Source organism: Pollachius pollachius (genome assembly GCF_949987615.1).
Source record: "Pollachius pollachius genome assembly, chromosome: 15".
Classification (NCBI taxonomy): domain Eukaryota; kingdom Metazoa; phylum Chordata; class Actinopteri; order Gadiformes; family Gadidae; genus Pollachius; species Pollachius pollachius.
This window is the reverse complement of record NC_136948.1, coordinates 4,974,885-4,997,823: the sequence shown is the minus strand read 5'-3', so window position 1 is coordinate 4,997,823 and position 22,939 is coordinate 4,974,885. Positions and strand designations below refer to the sequence as shown.

Below are 22,939 nucleotides of genomic sequence, written 5' to 3'. Positions count from 1 at the left end.
CGACTAAAAATCAACCAATGAGATGGTGCTAAATTGAATAGGCTTTCTATGTGTAGTCACTGTGTCAATATTTGCATTAAGATCCCACTAAGGTCGTGTTTGACGGTTCAGTCTTTGGCCCTTATACAGAACTGTCGCATAGACTATGCCTTACTTTCAACAGGAAACTAAAGATAGGTCAAATATTAATTACTAAACTAAAATAAAAACATACCATTTAAAAATCCCAAATATGTCACCTGTAATAAAATAAGTACCCGTCTTATTCGACCGTGAAAGAGACAAGGACACAAGCGTATGAAACAGTGCCTTTTATTTATTTTCCTCGCACTCACTCCAAAATGCATATTTACATAGCATGCCACATCAATACAAGAACCGACTATGGACACAGTCGAGGACACTCGGAGCTGATCGGGGAGCATCGGCGGAAAACGGGTGAACAGGTCCCTCGAAAAAACAGCCGAGAAAAAAAAAAGTGGAAACCGAGTATCGATAAAAATTGAAAAAAAAAAACATCCAAACGTTTGCTATTAGGAGTCGTTTTATCAGATTAAAATAAAATACAAAAACGCCCAGTCTACATGTATATAAGCCGTCTCGCCCTCCTCACAGCTAGCATACCCTCCTCCACGATTTAAAAACGATGGGTTAGCCAGTACGGTGTAGATCGGAGAGTGGTGGGATAGAGCGCCAACACTGTTTAACCCGGGAAGACGCGTTAAGTTGGATGCTCTGGTTTTTGACAGTGGTGCTTCAGTGTTGGTCCGATCAGGGGAGCTGGTGAACTCCTATACCGTCTTAAACCTGTAAAATGCCAACATAAAATCCCCCCTGCTTAAGTTTCTAAACGCTGTCCTTGTTTAAAAAAGTAAACACGTCCTTTGAAGGAAGAGAGATAAATGAAAACGGGACTTGCAAGCAGTGACGTAGAGATCAGAATCGAGGGCAGACGAGAAGTTAAATTAATAAAATCCTGGAAAGAATTGAAAAAAATACAATTTATTATACAAGTTTTGTATAATGTATGTGTAAAAAAAAAAAAAAGGACAATAAAATGGACAACAAAATATAACCGGACAGGTTTCCTCCAAGAAAGATCCATCGAGAGAAGGGAAAAATAATAATTAATTTGTCGTTGCTTAATCAGCATTTCCTCTTTGAAGGGATAAACAGTCTCTTGTATTGGCACACACACACACACAACTTTCACGTTTCCACGCATTCGCACAATCCTCAATCGCTCATACACACACACACACACACACTCGCACACACACACACACGCACACGCTTATACATGCAATGTAGTTCTGAGGCCGAGAGATCAGTCTTGGAGGCTAGCTGGATCTATTATGGGCCTGATTCACCTGTAGTGGCCATCTTGGATGTAAACCCTGACTGCAAGCATTTAGATCCAAGATGGCCGCCCGGGAGCCGGGGTGGGTGGGGGCTGAGATGGCTCCATGGTGGAGGGCTAGATGAGGCCCCTCCTCTTCTTGTAGTCCTCCAGGTTTAGGGAGCGGCGGGGTGCGCCGTCCTTCACCGGCAGAGCGTTTGAGCTCACCGACAGAGACTTGGCCTCTGCAATATGACGACACAGACAACGGATTAAACCACATACCTTCTTCAATTCATAATCGCTCTAGACTCTCCTGAACGGATGCCCCCCACCCACCCACCCACCCACCCCGGGACCAGGTTCACCGAGTAGAATCCAGAGCCACAAACGTAACGTCATGAGTGGCGTTTGCCATTGATCGTTAAGAATTTAAAATCGATCAATGATTGATCGATTAATCATGCCAATCCCTAGTGCAAACACAAAGGAATGCGCTCATGTGACGAGTGATATTTTTATAGATCAAAGGAGGTTGTGTTGCATAGTGATAGAACGGAACAGCTAAGCCGTTGCTTGGCTGTTCCTTGGTTCTTATTGGAATTGGAATACAGATTTTGTCCTTTTGAATTGTTTCCAAACGTTTAAGAACGCCTTAGGCTCATTATTCGGGTTTTACGAGCAGCATATAGGCCTACCTTTATGATTATTTTCAAGAAGTTGTTCACTTAAACTGGCTTGAATGATTATTGTTGGCGATAAGTTCTTTTTTACTTGTTTCCCGTGTTTACGAGCGCATTGTTTGGCTTTTACCAGCGCCACATAGGCCTCATTGAGAAAAAACATGCTGTATTTTGTATTTTCTACCAACAGGAGTTTTTAATATAGCCTAAAGAAAAATAAAGATTAAATCGATAATTGATCACTAATTATATCGATGATCAATCAAGGACATTTCTTAAAATACCCATCCCTAGTTTGCACAGATCGTTTTTGTTTTTTACATAAAAAATTAAAGGTTTTTTTTAATCGACATAAAAAAAAACTGTAAAAAACAACAACAAAATAAACGGGTCTTCTCCGCACCTGCGTTGGGAACCTGCAGGTCGATCTTGACGTCAAAGTCATGGACTTTGAAGAGGTCCTCCGAGAGGTCGCTGTGGATCTTGGCTGCGTCTCGCTCCCGCTGGACGGCTAAAAGCTGGACCAAGACAAAAGCATGGGCATCGTGTCGTCATTGGGGAGCCTTCTTTCAAACTCTGACACATACAGGCCTCAATACAATTGTAATATTTGATTTAACTTGCTGTTTAGAGCAAAAACATTAACACTCAAATAAGTACAACTCAAAACGAAACTACAATAGTTTGAAATTATCCAAAAAAACAAAAGATAGACAGTAGCACCATCTATAGGTGGGCATTGAGTTACTGCAAAAATATACAATTGAAAACCAAACTCACCTTGTTCTTGTCCAAGGCGTTGGGGTCCATGATGGACGAGCCGGAGCCGTACTTCTGGTCAAGGTGTGCCAGGATGGCTATGTGCACGGAGGGGTCCCGGGCCTGCGCCGACACACACACAACACCAGAGGTTTACATGGGCCCCGTCCTGGTGGAATACCCCCCACAGCGCGACCCTACTACACTGGTTCCAACGCGCTCCGAGGACCCGGGCGTATGTTCGTTGGGGTGCTCCATTCCCAGCCCGGAGGTACCGGGTTCCATCAGCCCATCGCTGCGGTCTGGCTGTAAGGCAGCCTTGAGCAACCAAACCCCAGGGTTCCAAGACCAAACCTGTTCTCCCCTAGAGGACTCAGCAGAACCCCGTTCTCCCCAAGGAGACTCAGTAGAGAGGTACTAAGGAGAACCCCGTTCTCTAGGAGACTCTGCAGAGAGGTACTAAGGAGAACTGTGTTCTCTAGGAGACTCAGCAGAGAGGAACTAAGGAGAACCCTGTTCTCTAGGAGACTCAGCAGAGGTTCTTAGGAGAACCCTGTTCCCCTCTAGAGGTCTCAGGAGGGAGGTTCTCAGGAGAACCCTGTTCCCCTCTAGAGGTCTCAGGAGGGAGGTTCTCAGGAGAACCCTGTTCCCCTCTAGAGGTCTCAGGAGGAAGGTTCTCAGGAGAACCCTGTTCTCTTCTCGAGGACACAGCAGAGCGGTTCTAAGGGAGACGCTGGTTCTTACGTTGGACACCATGGTGGGTTTGCACTGTCTTCGCGTGAACGGGTCCATCTGTTGGTTCTTGGTGTTCTGTCCTTCGGCCTATGAGGAAGCAGAAAAAAAAAAGGTCAGCTGACCTGTTCACTAGCCAATGAGGGCTCTCCGTCGTTCCGAGCAGCAGACGGGCTCGTGATGGGGACTTACGACAAGCGCTTTCTCCGACTCCACGATGTTCCAACTCCGGTTCCTCTGGTTGATGTAGCTGGAGAGAGAGAGACGAGCGAGAGACCAACACGGTTAACACACCAAGGAGGACTAGCCAAAAAGAGTTGTGCAAATGTTGACGTCAACTTTGATTTTTTGGATTTAACCTATTAGAGACATGGATGCAAATCGTCAGCGTATATTAAATAAACGGTTACTGAAACGATCGAGTATGTAAAACATCAGCATTCTAACTCAAGGTAACTTTACAAACTCTTTGTTATTTACAAACTCTTTCTTATTGTTTACAGTCCCTTTACAGACTATGTTGTTTAGTCACTTTACAGACTATTGTTTACAGTCACTTTACTGACTATTGTTTACAGTAACCTTTACAGACTGTATTGTTTAGTCACTTTACAGAGTGTATTGTTTACGGTAACCTTTACAGACTGTATTGTTTACAGTAACCTTAAAGACTGTACTGTTTAGTCACTTTACAGACTGTATTGTTTAGTCACTTTACAGACTATTGTTTAGTCACTTTACAGACTGTATTGTTTAGTCACTTTACAGACTGTATTGTTTACAGTCACTTTACAGACTGTATTGTTTACAGTCACTTTACAGACTGCATTGTTTACAGTCACTTTACAGACTGCATTGTTTACAACCACTTTACAGGCTGTATTGTTTACAGCCACTTTACAGACTGTATTGTTTACAGTCACTTTACAGACTGCATTGTTTACAGTCACTTTACAGACTGCATTGTTTACAACCACTTTACAGGCTGTATTGTTTACAGCCACTTTAAAGACTATCGCTGGATTGCTCAGAGAGGATCACAGCAGCCGACTGACCTGATGGCGGAGATGTTCTTGGTCCTCTGACGGTCCAACATCTCTGCCCTCTCCTCTAGCGTGTTCAGCTCTTCCTGGATCCCCTTGGCTTTTTCCCCGTCCCCGCTCTCCTCCGCCATTGCCTTTGATCAAATGCAAAAAAACACAAGTGATGATTTGATCATGCAAAAGACAAAGTCTACCCGTCATCGATTCACATTGCGCAGAGGTTTGCTGTATTTGAAGAACACAGGTGTATTAAGACACTTTAGCGAAATGATTGGAATCAAGTTTTCCCGCAGAAAATGCGTTAGTTAAGCTGGTGGGGGTTGCTGTCAGACAACGGGGGGGTGTACTCTTCTACAGTTGGCCCATTTATGCTTATTTTCATGCAGGCTCTGAGACTGCTGCCCTGCGGACTGATCTATAAACAGAGTAAATTAAGTTTTGATTATTTTATACTTCTGTATATAAAAAGGGAGTTTTTTTTTTGGACGTCCTAGTTAAGGCGGCAGGTGTGTGTTGCTTAGGCGACCGCAAAAGCTGTAAAGTGCTGTGGGAAACCCTGGAGATTAAGTGAGGTTTGCGTTCGTATCGCGGTGCCGCTCGGTACCTTGTCTTTGAAGAGTTGGGTTTTCTTCATGGCATAGTTCGACGGCGCCTTTCGGAACCGGTCCTTCTCCTTCACGATCTGTTGGCAACAACCGTAAGATAAAAAAAGTTATTCTTTGGTGTGCCAAAGAATAAAAATTTAATTATCATCCAGATGGTAAGATTCACAACAAAATATAAGAAGGGTAAAAAATATATGCATAGCAAATAAAGATCAAATATACAGATAGATAAGAATAGCAGCTGAGGTTAATGGGATTGCAAAGTAGTGGGGGGGGGGGGGGGGGTCACTCACGTCCTCTATGTCTTTATCGTTGAACTTGTGGTTCATGGCCTCTTTGATGGACTGCTCCTTCTTGGTGATCTCGTCCAGAGTCGGGACCTGCATGCTGGCGACTACCATCTGCACAGAAAAGACAGAATGTCAGGCGTTAACCAGCTGGTCCAGGGTAGGAGCAGCTGGTTAATCAGGCGTTAACCAGCCGATTCTGGGTAGGACACGAGGACAGAAACCATCTTTAATGGTGACATATTATACCACCAGGTGTGAGGGTGATTAGCCGCTACAAGCCGTTTTGAAAATCTGCCACAAGTGGGCGTGTCCACCTAGATGTAAGATGGATACATCTAGGTGGAGACGTCCACTTGTGATGTCAGAAGAGGCAGATTTTCAAAACGGCTTGTAACAGCTAATCACCCTCACACCTAGTGGTATAATATGTCACCTTTAATACATTTTAGCGGAACCGCGATGAGCCACCATGAAACCAAGGAACAGGATTCATGTGGAAGAGGAGAGGACATTCCAACAACATATTCAGAACCAGCTTTGGTTGTCCACTTACGGCCTCCTTCCACTTCATGAACTCGTTGTCCGTAAACTCCTGATTCGACACAAACTCGAGCCGGAAGACCCTTGTGTCGCCACCGTGCCTGAGGGACCAGAGTTAAAAAAAGGTTCAACTACCGAAGTACTAAACACAATTGCGACAGAAAATCGCAAATGCCCTAAATGTAAATGTAAATCTGTTAGAATAGATTCAATCCTGGAGGCGCCGACCGTAACTGCAGGCCTTTGTTTGTTCTCGTCGTCCCGAGCTGGTACACCTTCGCCGTCTCCACCACGTCCACGATCTCGGCCACCTGGAAAAGATGAACACCGATGTTCACCTCCGTAGAGGAACCGGTGGAACTCTGGTGGTGACGATGACCTTATGGTGTCACTAGTCATGTTTAATAAAACTCGTCACGTTTAATAAAGATGGAGCGATAATGACAGTGAAAGTATAGCCTGTTGATGTTTAATAAAGATGGAGCGATAATGAAAGTGAAGGTTGGAGCGATAATGACAGTGAAAGTATAGCCTGTTGATGTTTAATAAAGATGGAGCGATAACGAAAGTGAAAGTACACCCTATAGACGTTTAATAAAGATGGAGCGATAATGAAGGCAAACTATACCCTGTAGATGTTTAATAAAGATGCATCGATTATAACAGTGAAAGTATACCCTGTAGACGTTTAATAAAGATGGAGTGATAATGAAAGTGAAAGTATACCCTGTAGACGTTTAAGATGGAGCGATAATGAAACTATACCCTGTAGACGTTTAATAAAGATGGCGCGCTAATGAGAATATACAGTCGACTTTTAATAAAGATGGAGCGATAATGAATGTATAACCTGTAGACATTTAATAAAGATGGAGCGATAATGAATGTATAACCTGTAGACGTTTAATAAAGATGGAGCGATAATGACAGTGAAAGTATACCCTGTAGACGGGCTTGCTGCTGCTGTTTCCGATGCCTATCCTGACGAAGCAGCCGGTCACCGTCTTGGAGAAGAAGGGCATGTGACACCAGCGCTCAAGCTTGTGTCGGGACAGACGGACGCGGTTCAGCTCGTCCGGGAGGGACACGGGCTGGGACTTGGGCGGAGTATCCTCCTTGCTACAGACCACAGAAAACACCGCCACGTTTAGCAATCGGCAGGGAGGGAATCTGACATCTGGCTGTGAGACTATCGACTTCCGTTTTTGTGGAAGGATTTATGCATTTTTCTTCATAGTTCCCTGTATGATCCTTAATGAACACTTTACTAAATATGTCATTTGTGCTTTATATCTGCATTCATTAACCGAACATGGTTGCATTTTTAAAAACATTATTTAAATATACAGCATGTTCTTTAATTGACAAATCGGAATGTATGTTAACTGACTGAATTGTATTAGTTAACCCTATGCCCATGGTTGTGTGTAAAGTTCCCTTTCTAGCCTAAGAGTGACCCAAGTCCATCCGGTAAAATCCCAATAATCCCGCAAAGGAAAAGCACCACTCACTCGTCTTCATCGTAGGACGAAGAGCGGGAACTCCGGTCGCTCTTCACTGACGACTTGTCGTCATCCTCCTCTTCCTCCTCCTCGTCGTCGGAGTAGACCTCGCTCGTCTTCAGGGGCTCTCGCTTGGCCAGGAGCTCCGCTGCTCGGCAACATGGAGGGTCAAAGGTCACAGTTTGCAACAAAACAAAATGTCTACTACAGTTGAATGTAAATATGTCATATAACTATATAGTATACCATACATGTATTGCCACATACTATGGGCATCCCAATAAGTATTTTGTTTTTCTTTCTTGAAACATTACTTCCTCTAGCTTTCACTATTCCCTGAACGTATAACCTCTCTACCACCTCAGTGATTCGTACTCGTGTCGCTATTAATCCAACCTTTAGCGTCGTTTGAAAAGCGCAGTGTAAATAAAGCTTTACGCGATGGACCAGAATGCGATGGACCTCCCACCTGTTCTGTTCTTCTTCTTCTCCCGCTCGGCCTTCAGCTCCTCCATGGCCTGGGACTTCTTGTCCAGCTTCTCGTCCCGTTTGGACCGCCGCTCCTTGTTGTGCGACATCACCTGGCGAGGAGGAGGGGGGAGGAGCTTGAGAACCGCCCGGCAGCTCAGACATGGTGGCTCCGGGGAACGCTACTAGCAGCTGGGGCGTAGGGCGCTTAATCGAATTATGATCGTGATTTCGATTTTAGCGTCAAACGATCACAAAACTAATATAATCGAGTTTTTGATTACAGCTGGATATATATCTGTACATTATTTTACATTTGAACATTTTCTTTTTGACCAATTTTGTATTTTTTTAAGGCAAAATTTCAAAGTTCTCAGTTACAAAGTGGAGAGAGAGGAGCGAAATTATTTAATAAAAAAAAAAAGTATACATATTGACCAAAATAATCGTGATTATGATCTTTTTTCCATAATCAAGCAGCCCTATTGGGGCGTCCCCCTCAGAGCCATCCCCACGGTAGACCTGGTGGCCCCGGCCAAATATCGATAAAATATATATAAATATTTTTTGTTGGTATTTTTAAGAATTTATTTTTAATTTTTATGCTTTATTCATGAAGAGTTAAGACAGGAAATATTGCCACAAATATCGTTATTTTAATTAATAAAATAAGATTTCCCTGCTCCTCGAGGTGGCGCTCAACACATGAATGAGGGACACTTGAACAGAAGTTAACTAGCCAAAGAAGAGTAACTGAAACTCAGTTTAGACCATGAATAAAGACCGAAATCCAGCATTCGTTAAGACATACATCGTGATTTATCGTGATAGGATTGTCTAACAATATATTGTTTATTTCAGAATCGCTGTGTCGTGATATTATCAGTTTCGCGGGCCATGTGTCACGTACCGTATCGTGAGGTACTGTGATTCCCACCCCCTAGTCCCCACACAAGATCTGGACCTCAAATGCTCCTTATGGTTTCTCCATGTATTTATATACTCTCTAGAGTGGATTGTCGAGCACAGTGAAAGTAAACAGAGGGACCTTTCTGGTCTACGTACAGCACTGAAGACGCAGAGAGACGGGGTCTACTTCAAATCAGTCAGATGACGACGATGAAGTGAAACCCGGGTTCCGTTTTTAACCGTCACTCCAATGTGTCCGTCCTGCATGATGACGATGAGGGCGAAGACGCTGATGAAGATGGCCACTCACCACTTGCGTGTCCTGGACCTGCGACAGCTTCCTCTTCTCCTGTTCCTCCTCCTGTTTCTTCTTCTTCTCCTCCTTCTCCTTCTTCTTCGCCGTCTTTAGCTTCTTCTTGATCTCAAACCTGTGGCCGCACAGAGGGAACTCTCAGCGCCAGCGCCAGCTATTCCATCGTGGGGTGGAACGCTGCGCCCTTTCATACTGGAGATATTCGGTGTGGGTCTTACGGTGCAGCACGTGTGCGTACCAAACGAAAGCAGCGTGGTTTTAACCACTTAACACACTCCCCTCTTATGCACCCATTGCATGTTGTACATCCTGGCACTTAAAAAGAGTACTTAGCATTGTGTTGCATCTTATCTTGGCGAGCTTTGTTGCGTACAGGGAATGGGTTAACATGAGGTTTTTACTGCTTGGTGCTCGGTTCTATGAGCATCCTCACTGTACCGACAGCGATAAATTGTTGTTCCTTTCTTCTGACCAATGTACTTATTGAGTGTCGCTTTGGAAAAAAGCGTCTGCTAAGTGCCAAATGAGGAAGATGAGGAAATAATTGCAATATTTATTTTTATTTTTTAAGAACAGTGTTATCTCGACGCAATGCGGTGGCCACCGCTCACAGAAAGCCTTTAGATTACTGCAGAGTGAAAGCATGCGAGTGTCAGAGAAAAATCGTTATCTCCGAAACGTTCGCTTACAAAAGCGAATCTCGCCTCAGCCTAGCTGCATGTGAACACGTCAAGCTTTTGGCTTCCCTTCCTCTCCCCCTTTCTTTCACCCACCTCCTCCTCCTCTTTCCACTCAGTCTCTCTCCCTCCTTCTTTCTTTCCTTACCTGTCTCTCTCCCCCTCCTCCCTCCCCTCCTCCCTCTCCTCCCTCTCTCCCCTCCTCCCTCTCCTCTCCTCCCTCTCTCCCCTCCTCCCTCTCTCCTTACTCACCGTCTATTGAGCACCTCCCTCTCCCCCCCTCTCCCCTCCTCCCTCTCCCCTCCTCCCTCTCTCCTTACTCACGTCTCTTGAGCACCTCCCTCTCTCCCCTCCTCCCTCTCTCCCCACTCACCGTCTCTTGAGAACCTCCCTCTTCTCGATGCGGTTGAAGAGCTCCTGCTCGCGCTCCTTCTCCGTCATCTGCTCCAGGCGGGCGCGGTCCTCCTCGTCCCCCATCAGGTCCTCCCCGTAGCCGTCCCGGAACACGTCGTCCTCCGAGGAGGACGACTCCGAGTCCGAGCTGGAGGACGAGCTGTTGCTCTCCGAGTCCGACACCTCCCCTGGGAGAGGGAACGCCGTGTTAGACACGGGGGGGGGGGGGGGGGGGGGGGTCCGGAGAGTTCGAATCCCAATACCTGCAGTCTAACCTGGAGGCGTGCTAGCCAAAGACCCCCCCCCCCCCGTTAACCCCTACCTGCTACTTCATGACATGCAGATAACGTGGCCAGTTCACTTACATTAAATCATACACTTCAATTAGCCTGTTTGTGTCCTTTTAAAAATATAGTCATTTAAAAAATATATACGTGACAACAAATTGCTTTGAATTGTATTTGTATCACATTTGCCATACGCATTTCTACAATATTAATATTCAATAAAACACAAATATCCATTACAGATCCACAGATCCCCATGGCGACGGGGAGTCTCCATCAACCACAGCCAGGGGCCGTCGTGATGTACGGCGAGAGAGCATTAGCTTTAGCATAAGCGGCCACGTGAGGTCGACCCGGGCTAGAGGACTAATCAACTAATCCGCCCCGACGCTTAAAGACTCACTCATCGTCTCCGTGGTAACTGAACCTTCAGCCGCAGAACAGCATGTTTGTTGTTTAAAAGCCATTAAGCCAGAATGTGTTTGCCCAATTTCATACGGCAACCCTTCCCCTCAACCCCATACACAGCCCCTGTGTACGAGTACGTAGGGGGCATGTACGGTGAGCTCACCATACACGCCCCCTACGTACTCGTACACAACCCGCTAGAGCGTGAGGTCCAATATTGAAGCTCTAGGTATGGGGGGGTTCTGCACTGGTGCTTGTGGTCTTTCTGGGGTTCTCAAATTGTACAACACCTTTACAAACGCACCACAAACGTGCTCACTCCTGCTTTAACACCACGCAGAAATCACAGGGCAGCCCATGTCATCGCAGAACCCATATGGCAGATTTTGAGGAATAGCCAAGCATTCAATCAAAAAACCTTGTCCATCAATGAGAACAGCATATATTTGATGGCAGAAGATCAAATATAGGGATGGGCATCAGCACTTGATTTCGGATTTAAGTACCGGTCGCTGAAAGTCTGAGAGTCTACAGAGGAGCCACGTTGTTCTGTTCACTACACGCTGTTTTCCGCTGTCGTCCCATTTTCAACCCCATTCCCTGGGATGTCCCTAGCCGGCGAATCCCGCCCAGCACGGGGGCAACCGTGCTGGCACCCTTGGGCGCGACTCACCCTCCTCTGGCGCGGAGCTCTCAGCCGAGCTGTCCCCATCGGAGCTGCCGGACGCGGCGGCGGCGGCGGCGGCCTTGTGCAGCTTCTTCTTGGAGGCGGTCTTCTTGTCCGAGCCCTTCCCCGGCTTCACCTTCTTCTTGCCCTTGGTGCCGCCCACCGTCCACTGGAGTGGGGAACACGAGGCGTTAGGGTCACAGGGAGAGCTGACTGAAGGCGACAAACAAGGTGCCTCCTCTCTTTCTGGTCGGAGTAGAACTAACCGCGTGGGATTCAACATACTCTTAGCGTTCCTGCCCAACGCTTGGATCGTTTTTCGCTGTGAAATACGGCGGATTTCGAAGGAAACGATTCATGACCAAGACCAAGCACCCCCCCCCCCCCCCCCCTTCTTGCCCTCTGGGGGGAGGGGGGGGGGAATAGGGGGGTTTCCTAAATACATGGTCCTTTGCGACATTAAACTGTGATTACGGGCGATACAAATCGAACCATAACGCAGGGTCGCACCTCGTCGTCGCTGTCTGACGTTTCAGAGTCGGTAGACGCCGCCGCCGTCGGCTTGCTAACGGGCTCATCCTGTTCGTCCGAGTCTGTCCTCTTCCGCTTGGCCAAAGACAGCAGCTCCTGCAGGAGCAGAGGGGTGAAACAACGATTACAGGCCGGTCAGAAAACAACCAGAGAAGGCATTGTCAAACAAAAATACAACAGAACCAGAAGGTCTGGGAAAGGCTTGATGAACAAAAATAATTCAACTGACACTGCAGTTATTTGATCAACACAGATCGTGGTAATATGAGATTCACATTACTGAAGGAATCGGTGGAGAAGTTGATTACCGACATAATCAGGAGAAAATACATAAAATACATGTCAGTCCCGTACAGACGGGTGTTTGATGGACATTGCGGCAAAACGCCATCAAAACACCAAGCGTCTGCACCAGTATCCAGTCTTGCTGCAACACGGCAGCAAGGCTGTGGTCGAAGCGGACCACAGCCTCACGGCGCCATGCTCCCTCCAGGAGAGTGTTTGTCAACAACACCGACACAGGCGTCCAACCCTGCGCCCGTGACGTCACGGCGGGAGAGGGGGGCAAGGTGTTTTGCTGCGAACCTCCCCGCGGCGCCATCACAGCCACGAAACGCCACCCAAACATTTATAACAAGTCGATGCCATGTGTCGAGCAATCGATGGACACCACCGGCCGTGCCACACATCCCAACATAACACGGATGTCCCACAGTTATTAACCACCGGAACGAGGCCCCCTGCGCGGTGCCCAGTAGGTCTACTGCTGGGGGAGATGAGCTATGTTTAGCTCCTGCGTTAGCATTGGTGGCTAATGGGTTCATTACTGTCACTACTACCCAAATCATTTAATTCGGCTTGCGTAGAGAAGCACACCCGTTTCAACCACTTGCAGAACAGGATTCGGCGGGTGTGGAACCATTCGTATGCGACTGGGTTTGTGTTGGAGGAGGCCGTCGCTCTCGGCTTCCTCTCCTCAAGAAGAGCGACCATCAGCGGCTGGCCTCGTCCCCCCTCATCGGCTAGCAATAGCTCCTAAAAACCTCCAGATGTCGACCACCGAGGAACTCTCAAACGATCCTCAAAAAAGCCACAAACATCCCTTACCTGGTCCAGGTTATCGTCGCTGGCACTGTCTTCCGAGTCGGAGTCTATCACGACTCGACCTTTCCGTTTCTTTACATTCACCATGATTAGCTGCCGAGGCTAACCCGCTAGCTGCCTCTGTGTCGTCTGAGTGTTTGGAGGTAAACCGTGCGCATGCGCAATAAGCATGTTATCCGGCCAAGCCAAACCGTTTTCGGTGTTTTATGATGAACACAGACGAGGAACATCTCAGGTGGGTGTTTTTGTGACGTTATAATTGGTGTATTCGTGGGGGGTGACGGGTAGTAAACGTACAAAGAGAGACGCGATAGTAGCCGAGGTAGGAACTAAACTATGGAAGGAAACGACGAGGGGAACAAACACTCGGTGCACTCACTCATGGGAGGAGCGTCCGTCCCACTGCGGCTGCTGCTGTAAACATACATGTCTCCTTTTACTATATTGACCTTTTTAATGGATAATTAAACGCGGTGTGTGTGGGGGATAGCATGTGAACGATTGACAGCACTAATTAATCCTCCATTAAGGTCATTGTTGAGACCTGTCGTAAACACGACGTGTCTATTCCATTCATCTGGGTCCTGCATGCTCTATTTAAGTGGAGGTCACAGAGAGCAGATGATGTACGCATGCCGTTGATTCTCATTTATTAGCGTCAAACGTTATCTTTGCCCAACTGTCCTTGCCACTTTCTCTGGCCTGTGTTTATTCAAATGTGTATAACCCTACAATATCATGTCCACGTCTTTCAACAGGTAATCCAGCCCCAGTCAAGAACCCCCATTTCAAGCGTTTCCTGGTAAGGACGGACTTGCAGTGTGAGTAATAAAATAATGTGATATTCTATTGTGTGATAACATATTCCCATCACAATAACCCATTGTTCACCACTTCGTCTCCACAGTGACATTAGCTCTGTAAAATGTCCTTATCGAGGATCGCACGCCACCCTCGGGCGGGGATGCTTGGGTGCTTCCACCAGCAGTTATTCCTGAACCCCTCCTCTCTGCCGGGGGGGGCCACCACGAGGCCCATGAGCCGGGTCCCGTACCGGAGACCCGGCGAGCCCAAGGACAACCGTCCTCCCTGGAAGAAGATCAAGTTTGACTTCGCCAAGGGCGTGGAGGGCGTGGGGCGGCAGATGACGCTGCTGAAGAAGGAGCTGCTGGACCCCCTGGTGGGGCCCGAGGGGAAGCCCATGCTGGAGCACATGCTGGAGCAGAACCGCGTGGTGTGGGAGTTCCGGGGGCCCGAGTGCCTGGAGCAGTGGAGCGTGTCGTCGGACCGCGAGATCGGCGGGCAGAGCGAGGCGTACCTGAAGCTGGGCCGCAACGACAACACCTGCCTGCTGTACGGGAGCCTGAACGCCGCGCCGCCCCGCGACGGGGAGACGCGCTACAGCGGGTACTGCACCCTGCGCTCCAAGCAGCGGCTGGTGAGTGACGACCCGCCCCCCTTCCCCCCCCCCCCCCCCCTCCCTCCCCCTCCCCTCTCCTCTCTTCCCTCCCTTCTCTTCCCTCCCGGCTGTTTTTGTGCCAACGTTTTCCACCCTGAATGGGGGGTCCCCAGGTACCCGTTACACTAGTTTAACGAAGAGATAAAAATTAAATAAACTGTATATCCTAGAAGGGATATTTGACTTTGGTCAGATTTAATGACGGGATCCCCCTTGACCTCATAATCACCTACACGACGCTCTGGTCGCCAGTGTTCCTTCGACCGGAAGACCCACTTTGATTGGACGAGCTTCAACACCCTGCACCTGCGGGTGCGTGGCGACGGGCGTCCCTGGATGATCAACCTGGCCCCCGAGACCTACTTCAGCCACCAGAAGGACGACATCTACAGCTACTTCCTCTACACCCGGGGAGGGCCCTACTGGCAGGACGTCAAGGTATGGCTCCACAGTGTGCCCTTGGGTTTAAAGTGGGGGGTGGATTGTTTTGGTTTTTAGACAGCTGACATTAGGGGGGTCACTGGCCGTCTAAATGCACTATGGCCAATGGCCATGTGCTGTGTCAAAACCTCATAAAAAATACGGTCATAGGTCACAGGGTTGGAAAATAAAATGAGTTAAAATGAGAGAATAAAATCGATATATATTCTTAACCTCTCGACAGATCCCTTTCTCAAAGTTCTTCCTTGGGCATCGTGGCAGAATACAGGACGACCAGCACCATCTCTGGCTCGACAAGGTAGAGGATTGGCAACACTCTACATGCATTTAAAGTTGAGCTACAAGGGAACCAAAAGCGGAGGAGCAAAAATAGGACTCAAAATTTGGCTGTAACATTTTGGTTCAAACTGGAGCAAAACAGCCCAAACCTTATGGTTGACTGTCTATGGCAGTGGTTCTCAAACTTTTAGAACTAGCGTACCCACTCTTAGATACTTTTTCAGCTGACTACCTGTTCACCGGTACATGAAAAATTAACATAAATAATGTAGCGCGTTCTATTCGGCAGTGTAAACATGAACATTAAAAGGGTGCAAATACTCACAAATTAGTGAGAAACATGGGCCTGTGCTTCATGCAACTGTTGGCTAATTTCTCCCCTCCAAAAGAAGCTCAACGCCAGGGGAGGGTCAGAGCATGTAGAGGGGAATCCCACTCAAATATATTATACCTGAAACTGATGACATTTTGGTGTTTCTGGATGCGCTTTTTTCACTGATTCTCCTTGTCAGATTGACGTTTTAACCACTTGTCCTTCTCTTCCGTCTAGCTTTCAGAATATATTACTTTATTTTCAGGAGTAGGAGTTTTCCCTGCAGTACTCCAGAGTAACCCTAGGGGTAAGAGCACCCCCATTGCTCTATGGGTTAGTGCGGTCATGTGTTGTTTTTTTCCTCAGATCAACACGATAGGCTTCACCCTCGGGGATAAGGTGGACGGGCCCTTCCAGCTGGAGATAGACTTCATCGGGGTTTGTAAAGACTACGCGCACACAGAGGAGTTTGCCTACGAGAAGTACAAGAGGAACCCTGAAGTGTAGGCTGGATCGTTTCATCCAGGGGCAGCCTTGAAGTCACGGCCGCTGAAACAAATCTATTGTAAATACAATTCAGGGACGTCAATGAATAAAGTTTTTTTCGGTTTTAATTCAAAGTCAGTTAGCGGTTTCATTTCTCGTCACGGCCTTCAATGAAGTTACAGAAAATATCAACTTTAAAGATCTCATATTATACTACTTCTCTGGTCTTAATTTCTTATTAATGACTCCTATAGAGCAACCTGACATGAATCACAGCACAAAAGACGGTCTATTTTCGGGAAACTCTCCCTCATCTGGGCGCTTTCAGCATTCTCTGTCAACACTCGGCTTCGACCTTTTCTGCCCCCTCGCCCCCCCCCCTGCCAACCCCACTCCGTTGTGATTGGTTACCTTCCGGAAGAGCATGTTGCAGCATTACCATACATGGAAAATCCGGATTGTTCTATGTAAATAAATCCCGGATATTTGAACAAGTGTATCGCGACCGGCATCCCTAGTGTTTAGCGCTCTGCACAGCCGCCCCAGACGGTCAGCAGGAAACACGTCTAAAGGCATGTACGTCATTATTTGACACTTTAGTATGGTTAAACATGACTATAAATAATTATAACGTGTATAGTTCATAAGTCGAAAAAGCATAATAGAAGCTCTTTAAAAAAGGTCAATACAAAATTTTAACGAGGACACATTCATTCTGAATCTTTAGATCTATCGACATTGGCCTCTGGGAAATTCAGTTCATAAGGATTTCTGGCCTGTCACTGTTTTTCAGTTCAAGGCTCAAACCGACAGTCAGCTTTAAAAAAGAATACAAACGTCCATTAATAGGTTAAAAACATGGATTTTTTTTAAGGGCAAAAAACAATTCAGCAAAACATAACACTACTCTAGACGCTAAAATTGGAACGACATCAAAGCTGCAGCAACTTCTTTTTTTTCGAAATACAAAAGTTAAAAAATGAAGACAATTTCTGGCGTCAAAAACCCAGATGACGTGTGATGTGAAAGTCCAGAACGGACAGGCAAATATTTACAAGAAAAAGAAACGCTGTACAGATCTGCATTCTACAAACAGGAAGCGGTTATGACATCACGAGTCCTCGTCTGGCTCCCAGAGCGCTCTCCTTCTTCTGCTTCCTGCCCTGCGTCTGCTTGGTCCGCCTCTCCTCCCTGTGAGTGGCAGGTACAGCGTTAACCCCATACGTCCCAGATCGCCTCAGTGAGAAGGATAGTCTGAAGGCTACACCTGTCCCGGCCGCTGTTGCACCACAGTGCAGTGGACATATCCCAGTCCCCACAAAACCAAGCCCTTAAATGCTCAAACCCCGCAAGGCGACAGCCGGCTCGTCAGGAGCAGTCAGGGTGAGGTGTCTTGCTCAGGGACACCTCTACAATATTCAGCTCGACAGCTAGGAGGAGCCGGGGATCAAACTAGCAACCTTCCGGTTACCAGCCAAACCGCTCTACCTCCTGAGCCACATGCCGCCCAAACAATAGTCCAATTACGACCATTTTCGCTGCTGCCTACCTGGTCTGAACCTGGTGCTGTTTGTAATTCTTCTGGTGCAACTGGACCACCGTGGTGTTGGCCGCGGCGTTTTCCTTTGCGTCTCCGAAGGGCTTCAGCTTGCCTGGGAAGGAAAATGTATTAATGTATCAAACCAGAACCGAAAGCAGAGTCAGGTTGTCGGTCAAACTAGTCGTGGTTACACAGTAGGGCCTACGCTATGGGGCTCGTAGGAGAGAGACCTACGCTATGGGGCTCGTAGGAGAGACACCTACGCTATGGGGCTCGTAGGAGAGAGACCTACACTATGGGGCTCGTAGGAGAGAGACCTACACTATGGGGCTCGTAGGAGAGAGACCTACACTATGGGGCTCATAGGCGAGAGACCTACACTATGGGGCTCGAGGGAGAGAGACCCACACTATGGGGCTTATAGGAGTGGCTTGGACCTACCTGTATGGGGCTTGTAGGAGAGAGGCTTCGACAGGCTGGCCTTCAGGTCGAAGCTGGGCTTGTTGTTCCCGGGCGTGATGGAGAAACTTGTGTTCCCGCTGAAAACAAAGGCCCCTGTAAAAATAAAAAAGCTAATTAAAGACACGTATTGAGAAGGCTCACCATTTTTGGCTTTCACCGATTTCATAGAAACATACCAATGGTATTCATAGATCAGTTTAACGCTGAAGTTTTGAACTTGGCGCAAATTTCATGTCAAAAAAAGTTGTTCCCGTTTGTGTGACATAAAATATGTGAACGGCCAACTCGGGCATTGCACGTTGGCTTGGCACACGGTGCTCTCGGCCACGGCGGGCCACAGGTCAGCTCACCAGGGGTCTTGGAGGCGGAGGCGTTGGCGCTCTTGGTGACGGAGGGCTTGTCGCCGGTCGGCTTCCCCGAGGCGCGCCGGGCCACACAGGTGGACATGCGGGTCGGGGTCTTCAGCTGGGACTTCTTGAGTTCGTTGTTGAGAGTCGCTTCGGAGAACCTGCACACACGGGGGGGGAGGGTTATAGATTATAAATGTGAAAAAAATAGTTCTGACAGTAAGAGACGTAATATACTCAGTATCGCCGACACTGAAGTTCAGGAATCGGTATCGGGAAGATCTGGGATATGTTTAATATGATAACGAGTTGGGATGTTCGTTTGACGCATTCTTAAGTTGGCTGTTTTTAGCCGATTCTACAAAAACCGACGGGTGAACTACGGATTGTATTGCGTGTATAAAATGTCCTTTTTAATAAACAATCTGTACACTTACAAAGTTATCAATGCCTCGTTTTATATTTTAAGACCCTTATTATACTACTAAAGACGTGTCAGGCTACTTCTAGCCTTTTAAGTGGTTTCAAATAGCGATTCAGCCAACTGAAGAATGCGTCTACATGCGCTTTTTTGCTACCAAACGAACAGTCTAACTTGTTATCATACTAAACATATCCCAGATCCATTTTACACCGGATTTCTCCTTTAAAAAGGTTCCGGGTTCGATTTCCCAAACCTAAATCTTTATCCAGTGCATGCGTATAAAAGTGTTTACTGCAACAACTAAAAGAGCGATGCGTGCGAGGAACAGGGAGCTACTGACTGGACGTTGATCCTGCGCAAGGACAGGACGGAGGGTCTGAAGGAAGCCTCTCTCTGGACCTTCCGGCTGGCCCGGGGCTTGTCCTGGGCAGCGGCGGGCCTGGGCAACACGGGGCTCATCAGCGAGGACCGGGACAGCTTCACCTTCACAGAGAGAGAGAGACGTGTCAATCACGTCTACGTCAATCACGTAGGTGTAGAACTAGAGCCGGGCGATAAATCGATTTTTAAAATCGTAATTCGAATTAATGGTAAGACTGTGGCAACCATAAGCAGCAGCACATCACATTTATTCCAACATCTTAAACTGAGGTACGCAGCAGAGTGGGAGATGTGTGTTATTTTTTTTGCTTTTGTTAATCAGTTATTCTTCAAATAAAATCCATAAACATTTTTTTCACTTATAGAAAAAAAAAAAAAACGATTAAAATCAATAATCTGATATTTTATTTTCAGGCCAAATCGCCCAGCCCTTGGTAGACCTACAACGTGGCGCCATCTGGTGGATGAAAGACCACACTGCCCAAAAATTATTTTGTCTTTAGTCTGGCATGGCTGTGAAGCTGTTGGCGGACATACCAGCTGTTGTGGTTTGACATCGGCTGGCTTCGGCAGAGCGCTCTTTGAAGGAACCTAGACACAGAGTCCACAGGTAACATTAACAACAACCGGAACGATTACACACAGGCCGACACAAACTGGAACTATTGAACGGTTCCCCCCCGTGCATCATGGCTGCTTACCTTCAGGTCCTGGGAGGCGGTTTTTAAAGCCGTCTCCTGCTTGGTCTTCCTCTGGACGTACGAGTCGATGGACTCCATCCGGTTGAAGTGGGCCTCGTGGAGTTTCTTGAAGTCTGCGTGAAATATACCGCTTTGGATGATTCTACCTTTATTTGCCGACATTGGCCTTTCCTTAATTGTACCTTTCTGTTTAGGTTTCAGGTAATTAATCGCCCCTCCACATCCATCTCACTCACTTATTGTATCTTTGTACGTCCTGGAACTTAATTCACGCACACAGTGTTGGTTGAACGTCCTCGCACTTTAAAATAGTGCATGGACGTTTTTTAACTTCTTTTTTTGCCATATCATAATATCCTAGCTATCTTTGTTGCATACAGGGAATGGGTTAACCTAACAATTGTTAGTGTTTGGCACTTGGTTCTATGAACATCCTTACAGTGCCAACAGCGATATATTGTTGGTTCTCCTTATGACAAATGTACTTATTGTAGGTTGCTTTGGATAAAAGCGTCCGCTAAATGCCCTAAATGTAAATGAGGTGACAGGGTCCTGTGTGAAGGCAGCTGGATAACTTACTGGGGGTGCTGGCCTTCATCAAAGGCTTGTTCTTCTTCATCAGCCCTGCATGGCGGGGGATCCTTCCGGCCACCTCCACCTTTGGATCGTTATCTGTACCTGGAAATGTTGGGACATGCGAGTGATTAGGCCTGAATGGACTGGAGACAGCGGCGTCACATGTTGAATCATGTAGAGTAAAAATACATCTTAGTTTTCAATGTCGTTCATGTAAATGCCAACACTGGGAAACATTTAGCTGAGAGAATACAAAAAAGAAACCTAAAAGAGAATTTTTTTTTTTTCCTAAAATGTCGGCAATATATACACAAAATTCCAAAATCGATGAACAAAGCTTTTGCCATTTCATGATTCAGGAAATGTAACATTTTACAGCATGGCCCCTGAATGTTTGTTAAGCACGTAACATCCTATCCAAGTCATTAAGGGACGGGTACAGTTAACAACAAGCAAAGGTATAGAACTCAGCAGTGAGGAAAATGCACAGAGAATCCCTACACTTCAACCAAAGGTAGGGTTTCATGCTCCACATAGCATAGCAAAACACTGACCTTGATCACAGGCTTCTGGGTCCGGTTGGACCTCGGCTTGCTGCTCGCTCACAGGGCCAGTCTCTTCGGGGTCTGGGGTCGCAGACACTCTTCTTTTCTTGGCGATTCCTCCCTCATCCAGAAACCCGGTCCCTGGCTCCTCTGGCTCCACCTGATCAGAACCAATCACAGACCAATCGTTGTTTAGCTACCTTTGCTCTCTTAAGAATTACTTTGCACTATTTACCATTTAGACTTTTTATTTCATTTATTTTACCTAATTTTATCCTTTTGTACTTATCGCACCGTGGGTCAGAGACAAATGCAATTTCAATTCCTCTATTTGTCTGGCACATCTTTTGGAATTGACAATAAAGCGGACTTTGAACTAGACTGTAAGACTCTAAAGCCAACACGTGGAGTAAGGTAGTGATTCAGGGTTAGTAGCGCTGGGTAAAGCTTGCTCTGCTGAGCCTTTAATAACAAAACCTGTCCTCTTGTGGCAGTGTGTGTGGCTGATGGCTGGTTCAGGCAGCCTCACCTGGCCGAGTCTTATTGAACTCTGGGGCTGAGTGAGGCTCCACATTGAGTACTCATTGTGAGCTGACAGATTAAACAACACCAAATACAAGTACACATTTACATGATAGATAAAAGGGACGGAGAAGACAATGGCATTACCTCCCATTCAAATACATTTATACTCTACAACGGGCCTATTTGAATTTGAAGGTTTCCAATGCCTGTGTCTTCCATGTTTTAACTGGAAGGTTTCCGACTCCCCTCCTACTGTGTATATTCACCTCAGCCGTGACGGGCGGCTGCTCCCTATCAGAGATCTTCCTCTTGGTCGTCTTCCTGCGACGACTGGTCACAAACAGAGACTTCTTGGTGCTTGGATCTTCTCCTACGCCTGCCAGGTTGGCGTTCACGTCCTCCTGTGCGCCAAGGTCCTCACTGTCCATGACCTGAAGAAATAGATTACGATTAATGTCAACTGAAAGAATAGAAAAAAATGTAATTAAGTGATTAATGCCGGAGAGATCTATGCAGAGTTCTCGTTTGTGTATATGTGTGTCTGTGTGAGTGAGAGTGAGTGAGTGAGAGAGAGACAAAAGTGCTGCCAGTGCCCACTGTTAAGATTTCCAACTGGCTGTTTAGAGGTGTAGTTTTCCTGCCACCTCTTCTCTTTGTGGCTCTCTTACCTGGTCCTCTTTCAGCTGCTGTTGTTGTTCATAGTGCTGCTTGATGGTGGTCCGCAGACGATCGGCCTATTGAATGCACAAGCGCACGGTTCATTCCCTGCCACGATCATGGGTGTATCACCAAGTAAGTATCAAGTGTCCAAACTGCAGCATGTTATGTGTAGCTTAGGCCCGCTTGAAAATAATGGGCGGAGGGCTCCCACACGATCACCAAGCCAACGCCGTTTTAAAACAGATTACAGTTTACGCTTTCATTACCTTCATGTTGGATTTAAGTCCAAGTTCCTTCGCCAGACTCCGCAGCTTTGGGTACTTCATAGCGTCCAGATCCATCTCTATGTGTTATCAGTGGTTCTTGGGAAGAAACTGCACACGTTCAAACTGAATCGGAAGATCGTTCTGCTGGCGGTTAAATTCTGATTCAAAACACAGCCGCAGGAGCGCTGTGATTGGTTCGTTGACGTTACCGGAAGTACATCTCCGGTTACATCAACAAGCCAATCACAGCGCTTGCATTTTCAATATATTTCTCCACATTTCCA

The 22,939-nt window shown here is 46.9% G+C and overlaps 3 protein-coding genes across 4 annotated transcripts; 1 reads left to right on the top strand and 2 right to left on the bottom strand.

The window, feature by feature from the left end:
* Nucleotides 1-296: 296 nt before the first annotated feature.
* rtf1 (RTF1 homolog, Paf1/RNA polymerase II complex component) lies at nt 297-13,444 on the bottom strand. Its single transcript, XM_079752597.1, has 18 exons — nt 13,254-13,444; nt 12,126-12,242; nt 11,622-11,784; nt 10,234-10,441; nt 9,181-9,298; nt 7,963-8,074; nt 7,503-7,641; nt 6,933-7,110; nt 6,220-6,302; nt 6,005-6,092; nt 5,455-5,562; nt 5,161-5,238; nt 4,569-4,690; nt 3,706-3,763; nt 3,526-3,603; nt 2,803-2,904; nt 2,426-2,540; nt 297-1,584 (listed from the first exon to the last, which is right to left on the bottom strand). The coding sequence occupies exons 1-18, from the start codon at nt 13,335-13,337 to the stop codon at nt 1,478-1,480; spliced, it is 2,058 nt and encodes a 685-aa protein (XP_079608723.1). The 5' UTR covers nt 13,338-13,444; the 3' UTR covers nt 297-1,477.
* A 206-nt stretch (nt 13,445-13,650) lies between these two features.
* Nucleotides 13,651-16,344, top strand: ndufaf1 (NADH:ubiquinone oxidoreductase complex assembly factor 1). Of its 2 annotated transcripts, none has more exons than XM_079752601.1 (6): nt 13,651-13,876; nt 14,009-14,071; nt 14,158-14,688; nt 14,962-15,147; nt 15,374-15,448; nt 16,109-16,344. In XM_079752601.1, the coding sequence occupies exons 3-6, from the start codon at nt 14,176-14,178 to the stop codon at nt 16,247-16,249; spliced, it is 915 nt and encodes a 304-aa protein (XP_079608727.1). In that variant the 5' UTR covers nt 13,651-13,876; nt 14,009-14,071; nt 14,158-14,175; the 3' UTR covers nt 16,250-16,344. The 2 variants fall into 2 exon arrangements, with proteins under 2 accessions (XP_079608727.1, XP_079608726.1); XM_079752600.1 differs by having other exon boundaries at nt 13,652-13,876; nt 14,009-14,052.
* A 726-nt stretch (nt 16,345-17,070) lies between these two features.
* On the bottom strand, nt 17,071-22,797 carry nusap1 (nucleolar and spindle associated protein 1). Its single transcript, XM_079752598.1, has 12 exons — nt 22,656-22,797; nt 22,398-22,463; nt 21,996-22,160; nt 21,214-21,364; nt 20,663-20,761; nt 20,084-20,196; nt 19,920-19,973; nt 19,342-19,484; nt 18,581-18,738; nt 18,210-18,323; nt 17,778-17,880; nt 17,071-17,419 (listed from the first exon to the last, which is right to left on the bottom strand). Exons 1-12 carry the CDS (start codon nt 22,728-22,730, stop codon nt 17,332-17,334), a joined length of 1,329 nt encoding a protein of 442 aa, XP_079608724.1. The 5' UTR covers nt 22,731-22,797; the 3' UTR covers nt 17,071-17,331.
* Nucleotides 22,798-22,939: the final 142 nt, after the last annotated feature.